The 18,903-nt window shown below is 36.0% G+C and overlaps 1 protein-coding gene and 1 pseudogene across 3 annotated transcripts in view; both read left to right on the top strand.

The window, feature by feature from the left end:
• The window catches only part of BPNT2 (3'(2'), 5'-bisphosphate nucleotidase 2), a 36,395-nt gene extending 18,921 nt beyond the window's left edge, over positions 1-17,474 (top strand). For both annotated transcript variants that reach the window (XM_017886433.1, XM_017886432.1), the window contains 2 exons: positions 9,055-9,216; positions 11,357-17,474. In XM_017886433.1, coding sequence (XP_017741922.1) covers positions 9,055-9,216; positions 11,357-11,628 — 434 coding nt within the window. In that variant the 3' untranslated portion in view covers positions 11,629-17,474. The remainder of the gene's footprint in view (positions 1-9,054; positions 9,217-11,356) is intronic.
• LOC108538386 (histone demethylase UTY-like) lies at positions 13,460-17,474 on the top strand (annotated as a pseudogene). Its single transcript, XR_001888060.1, has one exon. The product of XR_001888060.1 is annotated as a histone demethylase UTY-like (transcript).
• Positions 17,475-18,903: the final 1,429 nt, after the last annotated feature.

Consider the following 18,903-nt stretch of genomic DNA (forward strand, 5'->3'; position numbering starts at 1 on the left):
TCATTTGAACCTTTCAGTAACTATGTGACAAGGAAAGACATTTTCCTTTTTTATAGATGAAAAAATGGACTTAGGAGCTCCTATCATGAAAACCATAAGTTCAAAATGTTACTATAAGAACTAACCACTCCTTAATAGTATCTTACAATTATTTTGTATTTTCGCAGTTTATGAAGTGCATTGACATAAGTTTTTTCAGTCTTCGGTAACTCTGGAAGGAATATAAAATGGAAATTACGGTGACCTTTTTTAATAAAAAAAAAAACAGACATATAAAAGTTAAATACAGAGCTTAAGTCTTTGAATCCCTCTTGTTCTTTTGACACTGTCCCTTATTATCTCATTATATCAGTTAGGATGGCATTTAGCTACACACAATGTAAATCTGATTGCAGTGGTTCAACAAGGGTTTCTTTTTCTCAACTAACAAGAAGGCCAAAGCATAGGTGTGCTTTAGTGACTCCGTAATATGTTTAAGGATCTGAGTCCTCTCTTGTTGCTTTTTTTCTTAGAAAGTAGCTTTTTGTTTGCATGTTCACAAAGGTGGCTCCTCTCATTTACCATGGTTCTCTGTTCTAGGCAGGAGAAAGGAGAAAGAAGAGAGACTAAAGGTCTACCCTATATTCTTTGTATTAGGAAAAAAATATCTTGAAGTCCTATCCATTAAACTTCTGCTTCATTTTATTGGCCGAATGTCACATGACACCCTTAGCTGTAAACAGAGCCTGCTATTCCAAAGAGAATTGGAAGCTCAATAAAGGAAATGAAGTGGAAATTGATATTAGATTGGCAAGTAGATTCACATTCTCTGGGCATTGATTTTCACATCTGTAGGTATTAGGGGAAAAATAGGAATAATAAAATTCTCCTTTTTAGAAACTTTTATTTAATAAGAATATATATTCCTCTCTTGTCTGTAGGCTTACCCATCTTAAAGAAGCCAAACGTCCCTAACTTAGCAAAAGTGGTTTCTAAAATGTCTTTTAAATTAGTAATATAATACCCCATTCTTCTGTAATGCAGCTAACTTGCCCAGTGTGCTGGAACACAAAGGTGCTTGCTAGTCTGCAAACTCTAACATAATAAGTTCAGAATTATGTTGAGTTGACCTTTCATTCCCACACTGAGTGTTTGCTTGCCTTGTGCCCTTCTCTTGGAATGTTATTTTCAGATCCAGACAGTATGTTGATGTTGGAGGAATACCAGTTGTTAAGTATTGGGTATGTTTACCAGAATTTAGCTACACTTGTCTATAGTGGGAACTAGATATTATTGTTGTTGGCAGTAGTTGGAGCAAAGCTTATAAAAATTTTTATCAGACTTAATTACAATTAATTCCTTGAGTTTGAAATTCTTAGAATCAAGAGATACTTGAATAGTATTTTAATGAAGTAATATATAAATGTATAAGTAAGTGTAGTACAGTAGACCCATGAACAGTGCAGGGGTTGGGGCACTGATGGTTGAAAATCTGTGTATAACTTTTGACTCCTTTAAAACTTAACTGCGAATAGCCTTATTTTGACCAGAAATCTTAATGAATAACATAGTTGATTAACACATATTTTGTGTATTTATTATGTACTGTATTCTTAAAGTAAGTAGAGGAAATAAAATGTTACTGAGAAAATCATAAGAGCAAATATATGACTGAATAAGAGGGAAATGGCTTAAAAAGATCTTCATCCTCTTTGTCTTCACATTGAATAGGCAGAGGAGGAGGAGGAGAAAGAGAAAGGATTATTAGTCTTGTTGTCTTGGGTGAAGGAGGTGGAAGGAAAGGCAGGATATACTTGATGTAACTTTGTGAAAATATGTTGTAATGTCTGTTTGACTTTTTTACTTTTCATTTCTGTAAAAATTTTACTATATAGTACCAATCCTTCCTTATTTGCTTTAGTTTCAGTGACTGTATCATAAAATGGTCCATGTCATAAAAGAAGTCAAAAGCAGTTTTGAATAATGAGAACCTTTCTTCCGAATTGTCTAATATCAATTAATTTTCTGGCACTGCTTCTTCTACATCTTCTTTCTCATCATCTAGCCCTGGTTTGAAGCACTTATCTCCATCAAGTCATCTTCTGTTAATTCCTCTGGTGTGGTGTCTATTTACTCTTGAATGTCTCCAAGATCCTTATCTTGAAACCCTTTACCTCCCACCTTTTAAAAATAACATCTGCACTCTTTCATGATTTTCTTGATTGCCTCTGTTGTAAGTCTTGAGACATGCACAACATCTGGACAGTTTTTTCCAGCAGGAATTTATTATTTTCGGCTTGATGAATTCATGGGTTTTCCATAACAGTGGCATCTTTAGTGGTGTAATCCTTCCAGACTTTGAATGATCTTCTCTGTCAGGGTTCACTACTATTAGTATTGACTGTCCTTTCCATAGAGTACTTTATATAATGAGCCTTAAAGGTCCTTATGACCTCCTGCTCTAGAGGCTGGATTAGAGACATAGTGTTTGGGGGCAAGTAGACCACTTGATGCCTTCATTGCTGAACTCATGGGGTTCTGGGTTGCCAGGGGCATTGTCCAATACCCAAAGAACTTTAAAAGGCAGTCCCTTACTGGCAAGGTACTTTCAGACTTCAGGGTCAAAGCATTAGTGGACTCAATCGAGAAAAAGGATTCTTGTTGTCCAGGCCTTCTTGTTGTAGTCAGAAGACTAGCAAGCGGCTAGTGTTTTATCTTTTCCTTTCAAGACTCAGGGTTTAGCGGTTTTGTAGCTAAGGGCTGTCCTGGTCATAAAGCTGACTGCATTATACAAAACAGTAGAGTTAGCCCATCCTTCGTGTCTTAAATGCTGGTGCTCATTTCTCCTCTTTACTAATAAATGTCTTTTGTGGCTTTTTTTTTTTTTTTCCCCAGGATAGGACACTCGTCTGCATTGAAAACGTGTTCAAGCAGACAGAACGCAATAATTTTCTTAATGGTATCTGGGAACTTATCTGCCTCTTGATTGGTAGAAGCTGCTCCTTCTGTTATCTTGGCATTTTTTAAAACCAGACCTCTTTCTAAAATTATCACACCATCCTTTACTGGCATTAAATAATCCAGCTTTAGATTCTTCACCTTCCTTTTTTTTAAAGTTGTCATATGACTTTACTTTTTCTTGAATCATACTACAGTCTTTAGGCATATAGCAATTTTGTACCCACATAATAGCTGCATTTTCATATGAGATAAAAGGTATCTCATAAAAAGTGTTAAGGTTTTTGCACCTGTTGGTGTAGCTTCAGCAATGACTGCATGAGTTTTCTTGTTTGTTTGTTTTTTTCACAATTATTCTTACACTGTATTCATTTTTCTTGACATAGGCAGCCACAGCTATAGACTTCAATCTGTGGTGTATATCAAGCAATTCAATTTTTTCTTGTAATGTCATGATTTTTCTCTAGGTGGGAGCACTTCTGGCATCACTAGTGGCTCTTCAAATGAGTCTCATGGTGTTATTCAAAGTTTGCATTAAACACTATGAAATTGTACTAAACACTATGAAAATATGCAAAACCACAAGAGATCACTTTTTACCATGGTAAGCAATTTACCAGAGAGACAAACTGCTCACACAGAGATGATTACATCACATAGGGTTTTAAGTGGGTGCTCATGACACTTGGGCTCACACAATAGCATTGGGGGGTGGTACAAAATTATTTCAGTAATATATTATGTACTATAATTTTGTGCAGTTTATGATTTCATATTTGTTTACATTTCTCTTAACTGTGAATGGTGCTACGTATGTATGGTCTGTAAGTGCTTGTGTGCTTAAGTTTTCATAAGTTTTAACATTTTATACTTTGTATATATTTTATGGTAGTAAATGATAAAATAAGCTAGTACCAACATACATTTCATGCATTCATGACATACCTAGCTTTTTCTTATTTTTTTTTTTTTTTTTATTTCTAGGCTACATAGTTTGTCCGTGAATTTTTTTCAAATCGTCACAAATCTCCCAAAAGCTTACCAAAATATTTATTGAAAAAATATCTGGGTATAAGGGGAGCCACACAGTTCAAACCCATATGTTGTTCAAGGGTCAAGTGTATATTCACTCAGTGGAAATTTGTAGCTATTAGTAATAAATTATAATGTCTGAAGTCGGTGTAGGAACGTACCAACCACTTTTTATTTCCTACTGGGCCCTTTTTTTTTTTTTTTTAGCATATCTTACAGGTAAGATAAACACATTTTGTAGCTGCTCTTCTACCTTACCACCATACCTCAGTATCATCCATCATTTATATTTATTTAAGCACCTACTGTGTTAGGCACTTGAAATAATTGTGTTCATGTGTTACTAATGAATGTATTGAGTTTATGTAACATGAAGAACATTTTTAAAAATATGAAGTCAGCAATTCTTACATTATTCTGGTAGTATGTACTGAGATATGCTATAATATTTTTATTCTCTTACACAACAATACTGACCTCTAGAGATAAAGCATTGTAAATTCACTTCTTAGTTAAACTGGTTTTGGGAATATTTATAAAAGGAGGATTTTTTTTTTCTCTTTTTTTTTTAACTTTTATGAATAATTTCAACAAACATAAAATTATAACGAATGCTTATATACCCCTTCATCCTGATTTAACAGTTGATAACAGTTTTACATATTTGCTTTTCTATTTTTCAGCCTGTGTACCTTAAAGAAAATTATAAGGATCATAATAAACATTTTACCCTTATACTTCAGTATGCATCTCTAACAAGTTAGGAGATTTCCTACAAAAGTTAGGAGATTTCCTACAAAATATTATTTATTAATATAATAAAATTAACAATTATTTCCTAATGTCGTCAAATATTTACATTTCCCCAATTGCTGCTAAAGTGGATTTTACAGCTGGTTAGTTCAAACCAAGATCCAGTCAACCAACAAGCATTTATTTTGGTTGATAGGTTGTTAAGTTAAGGTTTCTTAATCTAGAACAACCCCTAGGTCCCCTTATGCCCCATGACATTGATGTTGGGAAGCTTAAGTCATTTCTCCTTTAGAATAGTCCGTCTTTTGGACTTGTCTGATTGTTTCCACAGGATATCATTTAACTTCTTTATTTTTATGTCCTCTTATAAAGTGCAGATTAGATCTGAATCCTTGATAGGATTGAGGTTAAGCATTTTTGTCATGAATACATTGTAGGTATTTTTCACGTACTTCCTACTGCATCATATTACATAATACTTGTCTTGCCATTAATGATGCTCAGATGATTAAAGCTTTCGTGACCTGATCTCTTAGTTAAAAAATTTTTATTTTTTTGCTACTAGCAGGTAATCTGGAGAGAGATTTTGACATCATTTGAGATCCAGTTTTATTAAACCTTTTGCATAATCGTTTTAAGATCTCTTAAAGATGTTATAAAATGAGATTTTCTATTTCTGTTGTTTCTACATATATTAGCTTGAATTCTTCTACAGAGAACTTTCTCTGTTAATTGGAATTAATTTGTTTGTTCTGAAATGTTTCTTCTGGAAAAACAGGATAAATGTTTAATTATTTTACTTTATTTACCAATTTTCAGAGTAAGGAGTTAAAGTACAGAACCCTTCCAGCGGGAACATGTTTTTCCAGGGAGGAGCAGGCTCTCTCTCTGTAAATATTCTTATGATCTTAATGAATTTTATATGTTCAGTGTGGTTCAAACAACTACTGTTACTATTTTTAAGTTAAATTTGTTCTTTTTGTTGCTTTTACTAATGCCTTTCTTTATCCTTTTTTCTTTACGTACTCATGTAGTCCTTTTCTTTAGACATTGTCTCATTGTCTCTTGGTTCACTACTATAAGTGGTGATGAAATTAGCGTATTTTAGCCTTGACCGTCATTTCATTTTAGTCAGTTATATTTTTTTGATGTTGACTTTTCGACTCTGCTCTTCAGCCTGTCAGAGTTAAATGGTGTCCTTAAACTTTTATCAGCCAACTATGAGATAACCATTTATACACCTTTATTCTTTTACCTTATTCCCATCTTTGGTTTCCTCTTAAATCCACAGTTAAATTTGTCCAATGGTAACCAACAATGCATTTGCTAAGAGTTTCTCAGTCACCCCTTGGTTTGATAAAGTTTGTCTTCTAATAGATTACCTTAGAAGAGCTAACTCATGGTATGATCTTCCCTGAGTACACGCCAACAACTTTGTCTATAGTCTTGATACTTAAAAGACTGCTTGGCTAGTTATTACAGTCTTTGGTTCACTCTGTATTAGTTTTCTTGGGCTGTTACCACAAACTTGAAACAACAGAAAATTTATTCTCTCAAAGTTTTGGAGGCCAGAAGTCTGGTATCAAGGAGTCAGTAGGACCACGCTTTCTCTGCAGGCTTGGAGGAAGTTTTCTCTTGCAGCTTCTGGTGGCTCCAGACATTGTTGCCATTCCTTAGTCAATAGATGCGTCACTCCAGTCTCTGCCTGTCTTCACATGACAGTCTCCTTTATATCTCCTCTGCTTATAAGGACACCAGTCATTAGATTTAGGGCCCACCTTACTCCACGATGACCTCAGCTGAGCTAATTACATTTGCAAAGATCCTATTTCCAAATGAGTTCACAATTTGAAAGTTCGAAGTGGACAGGAAGTTTGGTAGGACACTGTTCAACTCACTAAACTTTAATGATATAACTATGATGTCTTTTAGAATTGGCCTTCTGGGCAGATTTCCCAGGTACTCGGTATGTCTCTCAGTGTAGATATTTAGATCCTCTCCTAAATTTTTTATTTTTTTAGAGACAAGATCTCACTCTGTTGCCCAGACTGGAGTGCAGTGGCATGATCATAGTTCACTGCAGCCTCAAACTCTTGGGCTTAACAAGTGATCCTCCTACCTTGGCCTCCCATAGTGCTAGGATTATAGGCACAAGCCACTGAGCCCAGACTAAGGTTCTCTTTTGTTTTTTAGGGACATTTTCTTGAATTGTAATTTTAAAGATTAGCTCCATCCCATTAATTTTTCTTTTTCAGGGATTCCTTATATATGTATGTTGACTCTTTTTTGGTTTTTTTATGTATCACTTTCTCTGTAGTCCCTTTTATCTGTTTACTTGTTTCATTTCCCTTTTTACTTTTCTCATTGCTTGCCATATTTTGAACAAGTCTGTTGCCCTTTGTCCTGTGATTTAGTGCTAAGCCTGCAGTGATTTTGTTATTTTCTTTTTTTTTTTCAGTTTCTTTTCTGTGTTATGTGAGCGCCCATTTCACATCTTGTTGTTTGCCCATCTTTTCTGAGTTGTTGATCTTTTGTTTCATGGCATTTATTCAGTATATTGTTGTTTATTATTTTTAATCATGTTAGAATGTTGGTTTATGATTTTTCTCTGCATTGTGGAAATTTGAGTATCCTGAAATGTTTTAATCTGTGTGTTCTCTATTTCTTTTTATATTTTTCAGTGCACATTGCAGTTTTATACTTCTTATTCCTGTTTGGGCCAGCTGTTGTGGGATTAATGGAAGGTTGGTGGCAGGAAGGGAGTTTGGATGATTCTCAGTTCAGGGGGTTTCATTTCTGTTAGTGTGGGAAAGGCTTTATCTTCATTATCAGTATGGTTTTTGGTTTTCAGAGCTCTTCTTTCTTGTTTGATCTGACTTTGTTTCAATAAAGCCCCTATCTTAATCTCTTCCTTCTCTTCAGTTCTAGTTGCTACCTTCCAAATCCCAAAAATTGTCTTACATCATCACCCCCTCCCTTGCCACCACGAGGGTGTTCTCAAGACTACAATTCTGGTCCCATATCTTCTCCAAGCTGCTTCTTGATGCTTTGTTGCCAAGTTTCAGGACTTTTTCAGTACTTCCCATTTTAGATGGAACCTCTTCCTTCTGGGGAGAAATCCTGGCTGTTATTATCTGAGTCCTGCGGCCACTGAGAGTTCTCTGACCTCTTAGCACCTCTCTGAAGCTCTTGCTATAATCCCCATACTAGGGTCAGCTCCAGTGCTTATCCTGCTGATCTTCAGTGTTTACCCCCCTACTTTCTCATACGTTTTTGTTGATAGCTCTCTTCTGTCTCCTACTTACTCTGTAGGTACAGAGCGTGGGTATTTCTGTTTGTTGTTCTTGTTGCTGTGTATAGTTTTTAGAAGGAGGTATGAGAAGAGTCCAGGAGACTGCCATCATTCTTGGGGAACTCAGAAACCCATATTCAGCTAATGTTTTTGATTTTTTTTTCTGCAGCCAGAAATAAGCTGGTGATGCAGCTGGTTTCATTACTAACCATGGTGGACTATATCTTGCCCTGTAGTGAGTGACTGCTAAAACAACAATCTAATTGGGATAATTCTGAGTAAGTTTGTTCTCTTGTATAGTTTTATAGTCAGTGAAGAAAACTTCCAAACCAAGAAAATCATCTGAAGCCTTCTCTGGCATCCCCTTCCCTTTTAAAATTCTATTCTATTTTGAAATCTAAGGCTTTTCTTTAATACTCTCTGATAAGGCTGATATGTAAACCTAACTCACCTCTTTCAACTATTTTCTGTTTATAAAGTCACTTAGGAGATTGAGCTAATATGCAAATAATTGAAACCATGAGTATATAGAAGTGGAGGCAGTATAGGAGAAAATGCATTTTAAAATTGGAGTTAGAGAAGTTAGTCGTGCTTATGTTGCAGGTTGGGTTCTCCAGGAATCAGACTTGGAGCTGGAGATTAGCTTCAGGATGTTTATTAGGGAGTGCTCTTGGGATCACAATTGTGAAAGGGAGGGAAGACAGTGGGATAGATGTAGGGAGAAGTGGAGTTTCAGTGTCATGCCAGTGGAGCATGGGAATCCTTAAGCTAAATATTTAATAGTCATTGTCTTTGGCTGTGCAAGATAACATGACCTTTTTTAGTTTCATCTTAATACATGTCCATTTTAATGTAAAAATACATATATATTACTTTTGTATTCTGAAAAAAAATAAAGCTTTCTGTTTTGGGGGAAAATACAAATAACTTTTTAGAAGAGAGTCTTTTGTCAGTCGTACATGGCACTTTGGGTTCTGAAGAATATAACCTTTAGTTGTAAAGCTTCAGTGCCATTAATGGATATTATATTTGCTTTTCAGCTTGGGCAATGGTAGATGGTGGTTCAAATGTGAAAGCCCGCTCTTCCTACAATGAGAAGACCCCAAGGATCGTTGTGTCTCGTTCCCATTCAGGGATGGTCAGACAGGTCGCTCTTCAGACTTTTGGAAACCAGACTACAATTATCCCAGCTGGTGGTGCTGGTATGTTCCTCTTCCTGTGTGATCCCTGGAGAATGTTCCTGGCATGGTCAAGGCTGTGTTAGGAGACTGATTTGCTTGTCCATGCTTGGGAAGAAAGTGAGGAAGAATGGTGTACTTTTAAGGCAGGCTTGGTCTCCTGTTTGGTAACCTCGAGGGTGGGAGTTTTGTCACTCTGCCCTTCTTATTAGAAAGAAGCAGTCTCACAACAGTGATTTCTCTTTCTTGAATACACAAAAGCATATTCCCTCCCATTAGATCTACCACTAATTGCTTTTTATGCAATCTAATTTCAAAATAATTGTCTTATCTGCGGGAATATCACAGAGGGGAAGAAAGATCAAGCACTTACGATGCTTCATATGGCAGAAAGACGCCAGGAGTCATCGTAAGTATTATTAGAAAAGCTAATCCCTGAGTCACTTTTAACACTCCTGAACTCTTTAACCTGCATGCCTGGGATGAGCAAGAGAGGCTAGTGCCCACCCACCTTACTGTATATTCTGTACTATTATATTAGTCAGCCTAGTTTTTCGGAAAAGAAACCGATAATACAATTTCAAGCCTCGTGAGCCATATAAAGTCTCTGTTGCATACTATTCTTTGATTTTCTTTAATGAACCTTTGAACATATTTTTTAAAAATTCTCATCTTAAGAGCCCTACAAGAACAGGCCATGACCTGGATTTAGCTTGATGGGCTGTTTGTCAGCTCCTGTTATGGATACTGTCTAACATGTCAGAAATGTTTTAATTCAGGTTAATAGCAAATTATGGTCAGCAAACAAATGTGTTGAAAAAGCTTCTCAGCACACTTAAAGGGAGAAGTAATACTTCCTAACTTTTTTTTTTTTTTTTTTTTTTTTTTGTCTTTTTTGAGATACGATCTCATTCTATCTCCCAGGCTGGAGTGCAGTGGTGTAATCTAGGCTCACTGCAACCTCCGCCTCCTGGGCTCAGGTGATTTTTGTGCCTCAGCCTGCCAAGTAGCTGGGACTATAGGCATGCACCACCATGGCTGGCTAATTTTTTGTTATTTTTAGTAGAGATGGTGTTTTGCCACATTGCCCAGGTTGGTCTTGAGCTCCTGAGCTCAGGCGGTCTGCCTGCTGTGGCCTCCCAAAGTGCTAGGATTACAGGTGTGAGCCACCACACCTGGCCAATACTTTTTAACTTTTAAGCCTAATAATTTTAATTTTCTTTTCTATATATCTGCCTTCTTTAATATGGGCTTCATTATTTTCTTAGAGGCTCTCTGTTAGGTTGGTTAGGAAAAATGTCCAGAATACCCAGTAGGGATGAGATAACTAGATTCTAGACCCAGTTTCTTCTGCATTTTTTATTAATTTTAAAATTCTGCCTCATTACAAAAAGGCTTTAGAGTGGTAGTGTTACTGTTAGTTCTCTTTCACATGAGGCCTACTTAGATGTTTAGGTAAAAGTTGTGTGTTTAATATGTCATTCCATAGAAAATGGCACATACTGAATGTGTCATTCCATAGAAAATGGCACATACTGAATGTGTCATTCCATAGAAAACCACAATGTATATTTAAAAATTTTAAATTATAGGTATATATTTAGTTACATTTGAGACCAGCTTAATAAGTTACTTTGCAGGCCGAGTGCAGTGGCTCACGCCTGTAATCCCAACACTTTGGGAAGCCAAGGCAGGCAGATCAGGAGGCCAGGAGTTCAAGACCAGCATGACCAACATGGAAAAACCCCGTCTCTACTAAAAAATACAAAAAAACTAGCGGGGCATGGTGACGCTCACCTGTAATCCCAGCTACTCAGGAGGCTGAGGCAGGAGAATTGCTTGAACCCAGGAGGCAGAGGTTGCAGTGAGCCGAGATCACACCATTGCACTCCAGCCTGGGTGACAGAGCGAGACTCTGTCTCAAAAAAAAATAAAATAAAAAATAAGTTATTTTGCAATGTATTTTTGTTCTGAGTTTAATGTTTATACTGTTACTTTAAAATTGTTTCAATTTGAAATAATTCTAAACTTAAGCAGTTGCAGAGACTGCAGCAAGCTCCTGCACACCCCATCCTGTTATTTTAACAGTATACTTAATCGAAAAAGTATGCTACTTTCTTAAAATTTTTTGAATAATAACCTAAATTCTTTGTTTATCTTTTAGGTTATAAAGTTTTAGCACTTTTGGATGTGCCTGATAAGAGTCAAGAAAAAGCTGATTTATATATCCATGTGACATACATCAAAAAGTGGGATATATGTGCCGGTAATGCCATCTTAAAAGCCCTTGGGGGGCATATGACTACCCTGAGTGGTGAAGAAATCAGTTACACTGGTTCAGACGGCATTGAAGGGGGACTTCTTGCTAGCATCAGAATGAACCACCAGGCCCTGGTCAGAAAACTCCCAGATCTAGAAAAGACAGGACATAAATAAGCATAACTGATTACAGGGTACAGTTCTTCACAGCTGAAATGGTTAGCCTGAAATGCTGGAAGCTTCGAAGGATTGGTGGAGACTATGCATGGTTAAGGCCATCCCGAACTTTTTAAAGTATTTATGAAGCATCAGAGACTTATTTTCCCTGTAATAGGATGCAAGATCAGGGAAAATGGGTTGCTTTGTGTCTCAAGTATTGTCTTTATTTTTGAGACTATTTTCATACAGTTGTCATACACAAGGCGCATATATATATTTGTGAATTAAAATCTGTAGCTGAGTCTACATTGTTATGAGTCACCATTTTCACACAACATCATGAATCTTCACTGTTTGTTAGTACTTTCATATAGAATTCGGTTGAAAGAAAGATTGATTTTTGTGTAGATGTTTAATAAAACTTTACAACTCTATCTCATTGAAAATAAAGTCATTGGGGATTTTTACCTCTAATTTGGATGGAAAGCACAAGAAGCCACACATTCATTAATATGCAACAAATGTTGTATTTATGTTACTGAATATTTCTATGGATTAAAATAGAAAAAGTTTAATTGATTTTTTTCTTTGAAATTTTAATAACAGGTTTACCAGCTGGTAGAAAATAGAGACACATGATGGTTTGCATTGTAATAATTTCTGTGTGTATGTGTGTGTGTTGTTTTGTTTTTATAAAGATATAAATGTGTTTGTACTCATGAGTTCAGCATTTCTGCTCTCTTGCTGTCTATTTTCATTTTCCCTATGGAAGATGCATGGTTGCATCCTTTTCCTTCTGACCAACACTTAGTCTTTAACTTTGTGAGGTTTGGTTTAAGGATGCAGGGTTAGCACTATAATTTTGGTTCATTTTCTCATAAGGATAGAATATGCTGTAAGGCACTATAAGAATATAAATGATTCTATTACAATTGAAAGTTACTTGACATTACATGAATTGAACTAGGTTTCATTATTTTCAAACTTTGTTTTAGTATTTTTTTTTAAATTTGCCAGGTTTGTATATAGAAGATTCTCTCATTATCAAGAATAAGTATGGTTGCTTTTGCCATGGTTGCTTTTACTATTAATAAATGTATCTAGCCTAACCAAACTGAAAGTGTAGTAACTTTTGAGATTCTCTTAACTTCCCTTCAGATTAAAATAGAGAAGTTTGAAGGTACTTTTTGATGAAATTTTTTTCTATTCAGTCTGGTTAGAAAAAAAAGTTGTGACATATTCATTGTGTTACCGTAAGTAGAACCTTGCTTTGTGAACTATTTTTCATTGGGTTGTGTGGTTTCTCTCAATGTGATATCTGGAAACTTCATGTAAACTATCCATGCCATTATTTCATGTGACTCCAGTGCCCTTTTATTCCATAACATACTGATAAGGAAAGGGATTTCTCATGGTTTTTTTCTTTGCTAAATTTTTTAACCATAATGCAGCTTTCCCTTTATTTTCTTATCTTGGAAGTAAAATTGACCAAAGAGTGTACATTCTAGCCTGGTGGAATGTGCATACTTTAGGTTTGTATGTTACATTGTCCAAAGCCCTTTACTTTCTTATTAGTAAACTGAGTCTAATATGACACAAATGTTTTCACCCAATCTCTTGCAACTGGTCAAATTCGAGAAGGTGGTGGGCCTCATTAGTAGGCCTTTTCAGTGAAAATTCAAAGTTTTGGTAGTTGGAACACTTGATATTTAAATAGGACTTGAGAATTTTGAAAAGAGTCAGACCTCATCTTTTTTACTTTGCAATAAGCTGAAGAAACTTTCTTTTTCAGGAGGGATGGCAAAGGTATATGTTGTTGCCAGAGTCCTGTGGTATAAGCATCTGTTTTTATTATAGTATGTCAAAGTTAGGGAAATGGGACTGGCAAGTAAAAAATGGAATTTAATTTCAATGTTATATGGGAGCTCTGATTTAATTGGAAGCAAACTAGTTCAAATTAGCAGGAATTATTTTATTTTATTTTTTCGAGATGGAGTTTCGCTCTTGTTGGCCAGGCTGGAGTCCAATGGCATGATCTCGGCTCACTGCAGCCTCCACCTTCTGGGTTCAAGTGATTCTCCTGCCTCAGCCTCCCAAGTAGCTGGGATTACAGGCATGCACCACCATGCCCGGCTAATTTTTTTGTATTTTTGTTAGAGACAGGGTTTCTCCATGTTGGTCAGGCTGGTCTCGAACTCCCGACCTCAGGTGATCCGCCTGCCTCGGCCTCCCAAAGTGATGATTTTATTTTTATTTTTATTTTATTAATCTGCATGTAGATAATGACTTTGTGAAGAGTGTGTGTTGTGTGCAAAACTTAAGATATTGGTTGAGAGTTAAATACATTATTTTTACAATATGTTGGGTATAGTCTAGTTACTAATGATTTTTAAGTACTTTTATAAAAGTTCATTTTAAAATTGTTTGTTTTAAAAGCCAACATACATTGCGGAATTAGGAACAGTATTTATATTTATTTATACAAGACATTGTGCCAGAGCATACTAGTAAAACACCTTCATGAATGGGTAATGTAATCTCCCAGAATTACATTAAAATTATTTCTGAAGAGTAGCAAAGTCATTACATTTTACTTTTAATGACCCATACCTCACCAGCTCCTCGTCTTTTCTTCACTGTTGCCCTTATTTTGAGGCAACGTTTCCTTAAAATATAACTTACACACCACATTTAGTAGAGGCAGTGACAGTGATCTCAGTACCCATCAGCTGTCCCCCTCCTCTGCTCCTCTTCATCTCTTCTACCTTGTGACCATTTCCCTTGCCCATTCATGTTCTCCTTTATCTCTACTTTTCTTTCTTAGCCAGGATACTTCCCCCACAACTCTCACTCCCAAATTCTTTTAGATATACATTTTTCTGGATATTGGTGCTGAAATCTGAAGCTCTGGTAAAGTTCCTAGTATGGGAGATCAGTCCTGGAGGAGGCCTAGTTAACTATTACATTACAAAGACTCCTCAGAAAGTAAAGGAAAATCACCTTCAAAACCACAAACCTTTACGTTGTCAAGTCTAACATGAGTGTTTTTACAAAGTATTTCTTTCTACCCATTGTTCAAGAATGTAAATGTAGAAAAAAACACAAGAGAGTTGGGTAGATACGTATGCTTGAGGAAACTTGCTTTTGCTGTTTTCCTACTTGTATCCCCAGTTCAGTTGAATTTACAAGGACCTACAAGATGGTCATGTTTGTCTTGGTATGTGTCACCCCAATTTTAGTGTTTCTTTTTTTATTTTAAATCAGTAATTATTCAGTGGATTGTTTATACTGTATAATGAAGTAACAAAAACTTTTTGGTTTGTATGTTTTAATTAACAGTTTGCAAATTCTTCCTGTTTGTTAGGTGCTCCCTTTGAATATTTTGTGAACTGTGTCAGAGGGAGAGGGGTGGTAGCTAGGAAGAGGGTCAGAAAGAAGCTAGAGGAAGGTCAGGTAACAGGGAGGATGCAAAGCAGACATCTACCCTGGTCATCCCAGGGTGAGGGTATCTGTCCTTGTCTCATGTTGAATTCAAAAATTGGATATCACTTAGGCTTTGAAGGTGACAGCCGTCTCTGATAGCTGAGCATGAGTAAAGAAAGGTAGAGTGCCAGTGCAGAAAGGAAAATATTCAGCTTTCCTCTCTTAGATCACACTTTGAAGATGGCCTTCTGGAGACAATCTGACGGGTTAAAACAGGAACTGTTGGAATTATTCTAGCTGTAACTACCTATCAGCTATGTGTTGATTGATCCTAGAAAGAAAAAGTAATTTTCATTTTAGATCTTGATTGAATTTAAGATGTATTTATATGCCTACAAAAGTCTGTCTTGTTACTGTTGTATAAAATAAACCTAATCTGTGGTTTCATTTTAATCTAAAAAAGTTGTGCCTTAACAATAGGGCATTGTATGTTAATAAGGGAAAACAATCTTTTAGTAGATGGGGAAAATAGGAACTTTTGCCATTAAAACTTAAGTTCTTTTGATGTTTTAATATTATAGTTGGGGAAGTTCATTAAAATTAAATTGAAATAAAATTATTTTGCATAATCTAGCATTTACAACTAAAGTATGTTTTTTATAAGAACTGGCATCTTGATGTATATAGGTCTGAAATAATATTTCACCTTTTGATTTTTAATTTTAATAATATTAGACCAGGATAGATCACATTTTTGCAAATCTTAGTTTTAAATAAATTATTTCAGTGTGCTGTTAGTCTACAGTCATTTTGGTTTAAAAAGTGACTTTATTTATGGTAGCATATCAATAATTTATTAATGTTAAAAAATACTTGTGTATGACATTACAAACCAGTACAGTTCCTAGGGGGAGAGGATTCTAATTGATAGGCAGTTCTGAGAGGGCAGGAAGAATGGAACTTTATACTTCAAAAGGAGGTTTTGGTTTTATGAGGTACTGCTTATGTAAATTGTTTATTTTTATTTCATCAAAGCCTGGCAGGTATATGCATTCCAATTTACCATTGGCAAAGCTTTATTTTTATTTTAAGGTTGGATGTTGAATTAATTTTGTGGGAAAATGAGATTTGTAAGTAGTTTAACTTCTAGATAAGATAACATAAGCCAAACTTTCAGAAGTTAAGGATGATAATATTAAAATGACTTGTTATATATTGTGTTTTAGGGTTCCCTTAAGTATCATAACTAACAATTTGTGGAAATTGAAAAAGCATAAACTGTGTTATTTGATCAGTAATATGTTCCCTTAAAATTCATTTTGAGGTGTATGTTATACACATAGTAAATTTTTGTTCAGGAATGACTTGCTCATTCTGTATTTTTAAAAATAGGAAATAAGGCATAGTGAGTCATCATTACATCAATTAACGAAAAAGTGTTTCATCCCCTCCATCACTGAAATTATCTCCTGTAGCCACCTTTCTTATTCTTGCATTATGAGGGCACATTTATGGACTTATATTTCCATGTGCCATATTGTCCACTACCGGCAATAGCCAAAGCTAGCTGTTTCGGTCCCACAGAAGAGACAGTGCTCTGCCATGATGACAGGGCACTGCTAGGACTGGTTTTTCTTGTTTTTCCCTTTTGGCAATGTGGACTTCAGGAACTAGATGTATATGCACAAGGACTTGAGTTTACACTAAAACTAGGAAATGGAGTTTTCAATCTGTGTTCCTGCCTCTTCATACTTTTATTTATTTTTTGTCATCCTGCCTTATACTGGGCTAACAATGAGATAAATTAAAATAAAAATGCCTTTGAATACTCTTCCCTTTCATATATTTAAAGCCATGGAGGAACTAGACCATTAGCTGTTGCCGTCACGTGCTTAGACACCAGTTTACTTAGCGTGTTATGGCCTTCCTCACCCACACTACCAAATTTAAGTGGGTCCTGACTTCACCCTCTGGGAGGAAGTAAACTCTTCTCTCCCTATGGTTTTAGAGCAGTTTTTACCTGCAAGCACCATCTCTATATGTGCTCTTACTTGATTATACAGTTCTTGAGAGGGATTGCATCTTGGTGATTTTTGTATTTCCACCTCAAGCCCAGCACCTAGCCCAGTCTCTTGCACAAATTAAGTACTTAATGTGTGTTGAATTAAATTGAATAAAGGATTATTAGCATTAGCATGTTTCGTGCCTTGGTTGTATAAGCTGGTTGTTTGTTTTGTTACCTTTGCAAATATTTATGATTATCACCCCCCACATACTAAGTTGTTTTTAAAAGTTTTGCCTTTCCTTCAGATGCTACCCCAGGCAATTTGCTGTAGATAATGTGATAGCTTCCAATGACATAATTATCCCAAACTCTCTGCCCCATATACTTTGCCAAACGAAATTTGAATTCTCTGAATAAATTGGTCATGTCTAAGAGATGGTGTGCTGCATCTCCTTTTTTTTTTCATTGTAGTAAAAAAGCACATAAAAATTTACCATTTTAACCATTTTTAAGTGTACAATTCAGTGGCATTCCGTACATTTTCAGTGTTATGCAACCACCTGGAACCATTTCCAGGACCTATTCATCATTTCTAAACAAACTATACTCATTAAATAGTAACTCTTCATTCTCCAGCAGCCTCACCAGCCACTGCTGAGATCCCTGTCCCCACCCCTGAGCCAGCTCCTAGTAACTCTTCAGCTTTCTGTCTCTACGAGTTCATCTGATTTTCAACTCTTAAGTCATCTGTTTGAGAACAGACATACGTGACTTACATATTATAAAACTAGCTTGAATCCTTTCTTAGATTTTTAAAAAGTAAGATGGAGGATAGAGAAAACAAAAGAAGAAAGGAAAAAATTGTAGAAAGGTGGTAATGTTATTGAACACCGAGGTTTTGGTCTAGGTCTGTTTCTTTGCCACACAGAAAGCCAATCACTGAGACAATGAGTATTGCCAAGGAAGAAAGGCTTTATTTATTTGGGTGATGTTAGGGAGATGGGAGATAAGTCGCAAATCTATCTCACTGAACCCCCCAAATTCCTGACTAAAGTTACAGGTTTATATAGCAGAGAAGGAAAACAGGAGGGGTGAGAAAATGGAGTGCTTCAACAGGCAGCAAGTGGTTGAATGAATGGTCTGACATCTCATTGGATGGTTGGGATGACTGGGTAAGATTCAGTTCCTTGATACTAATACTATCTGGGAGGCCTGAAGGAACCTAGGTAAGACAAATGTAAGTTTTAAGCTTTAAGCCCAGGAGGGTCAATTCCTATGTTGGTTGAAAAAAAAAATCCCATAAACATCAGTTTTATGGGTTAATTGGGCCAGTTTCACTAATTAAAAAAGGTACAATGAAAAGGCTACACAGGCTTTTGTTCTTAAGTTTTGTAGGTGTTAGGCATCATCTAGCCTCTTTAAAATTTTTCGAGTTTCTTCGGAAGATCAATAAAGCAAGCTCAAAAAAGCAAGACCTTTCATTCCATCACTGGCAAACTTTAAGTCCATTGAGAGCAAGTTTTTATTACCCACAACATTATCTTAATTTCTTCAGCTATAGTTCTTAAGTATAAGTTGTCATTATTTCCAATGTTGCATGAGTGAAATTTTGCACATTAAATTTCCTGAGGACTTCTTGGAAAAAGTACTTACTGACTTTGCAGGTTAGTACTTCCCTGACAAAGCTGCATGTAAAGATGGCAGGGTTGGGGAGACTGTGGGCTTGCTCTGAACGCTGGTGAATTCTGCCCCAGCCTCGATTGTCTAGGTGGCTGGTGTTCTGGAATTCACTACCACTCCTTCCATATACTTCCAAGCACACTCTCTAGGCTACAATTGAATATAGAAGCAGAAAATACCTGAGT

The sequence above is a fragment of the Rhinopithecus bieti genome, unplaced genomic scaffold (assembly GCF_001698545.2).
Source record: "Rhinopithecus bieti isolate Rb0 unplaced genomic scaffold, ASM169854v2 scaffold_15501, whole genome shotgun sequence".
Taxonomy (NCBI): domain Eukaryota; kingdom Metazoa; phylum Chordata; class Mammalia; order Primates; family Cercopithecidae; genus Rhinopithecus; species Rhinopithecus bieti.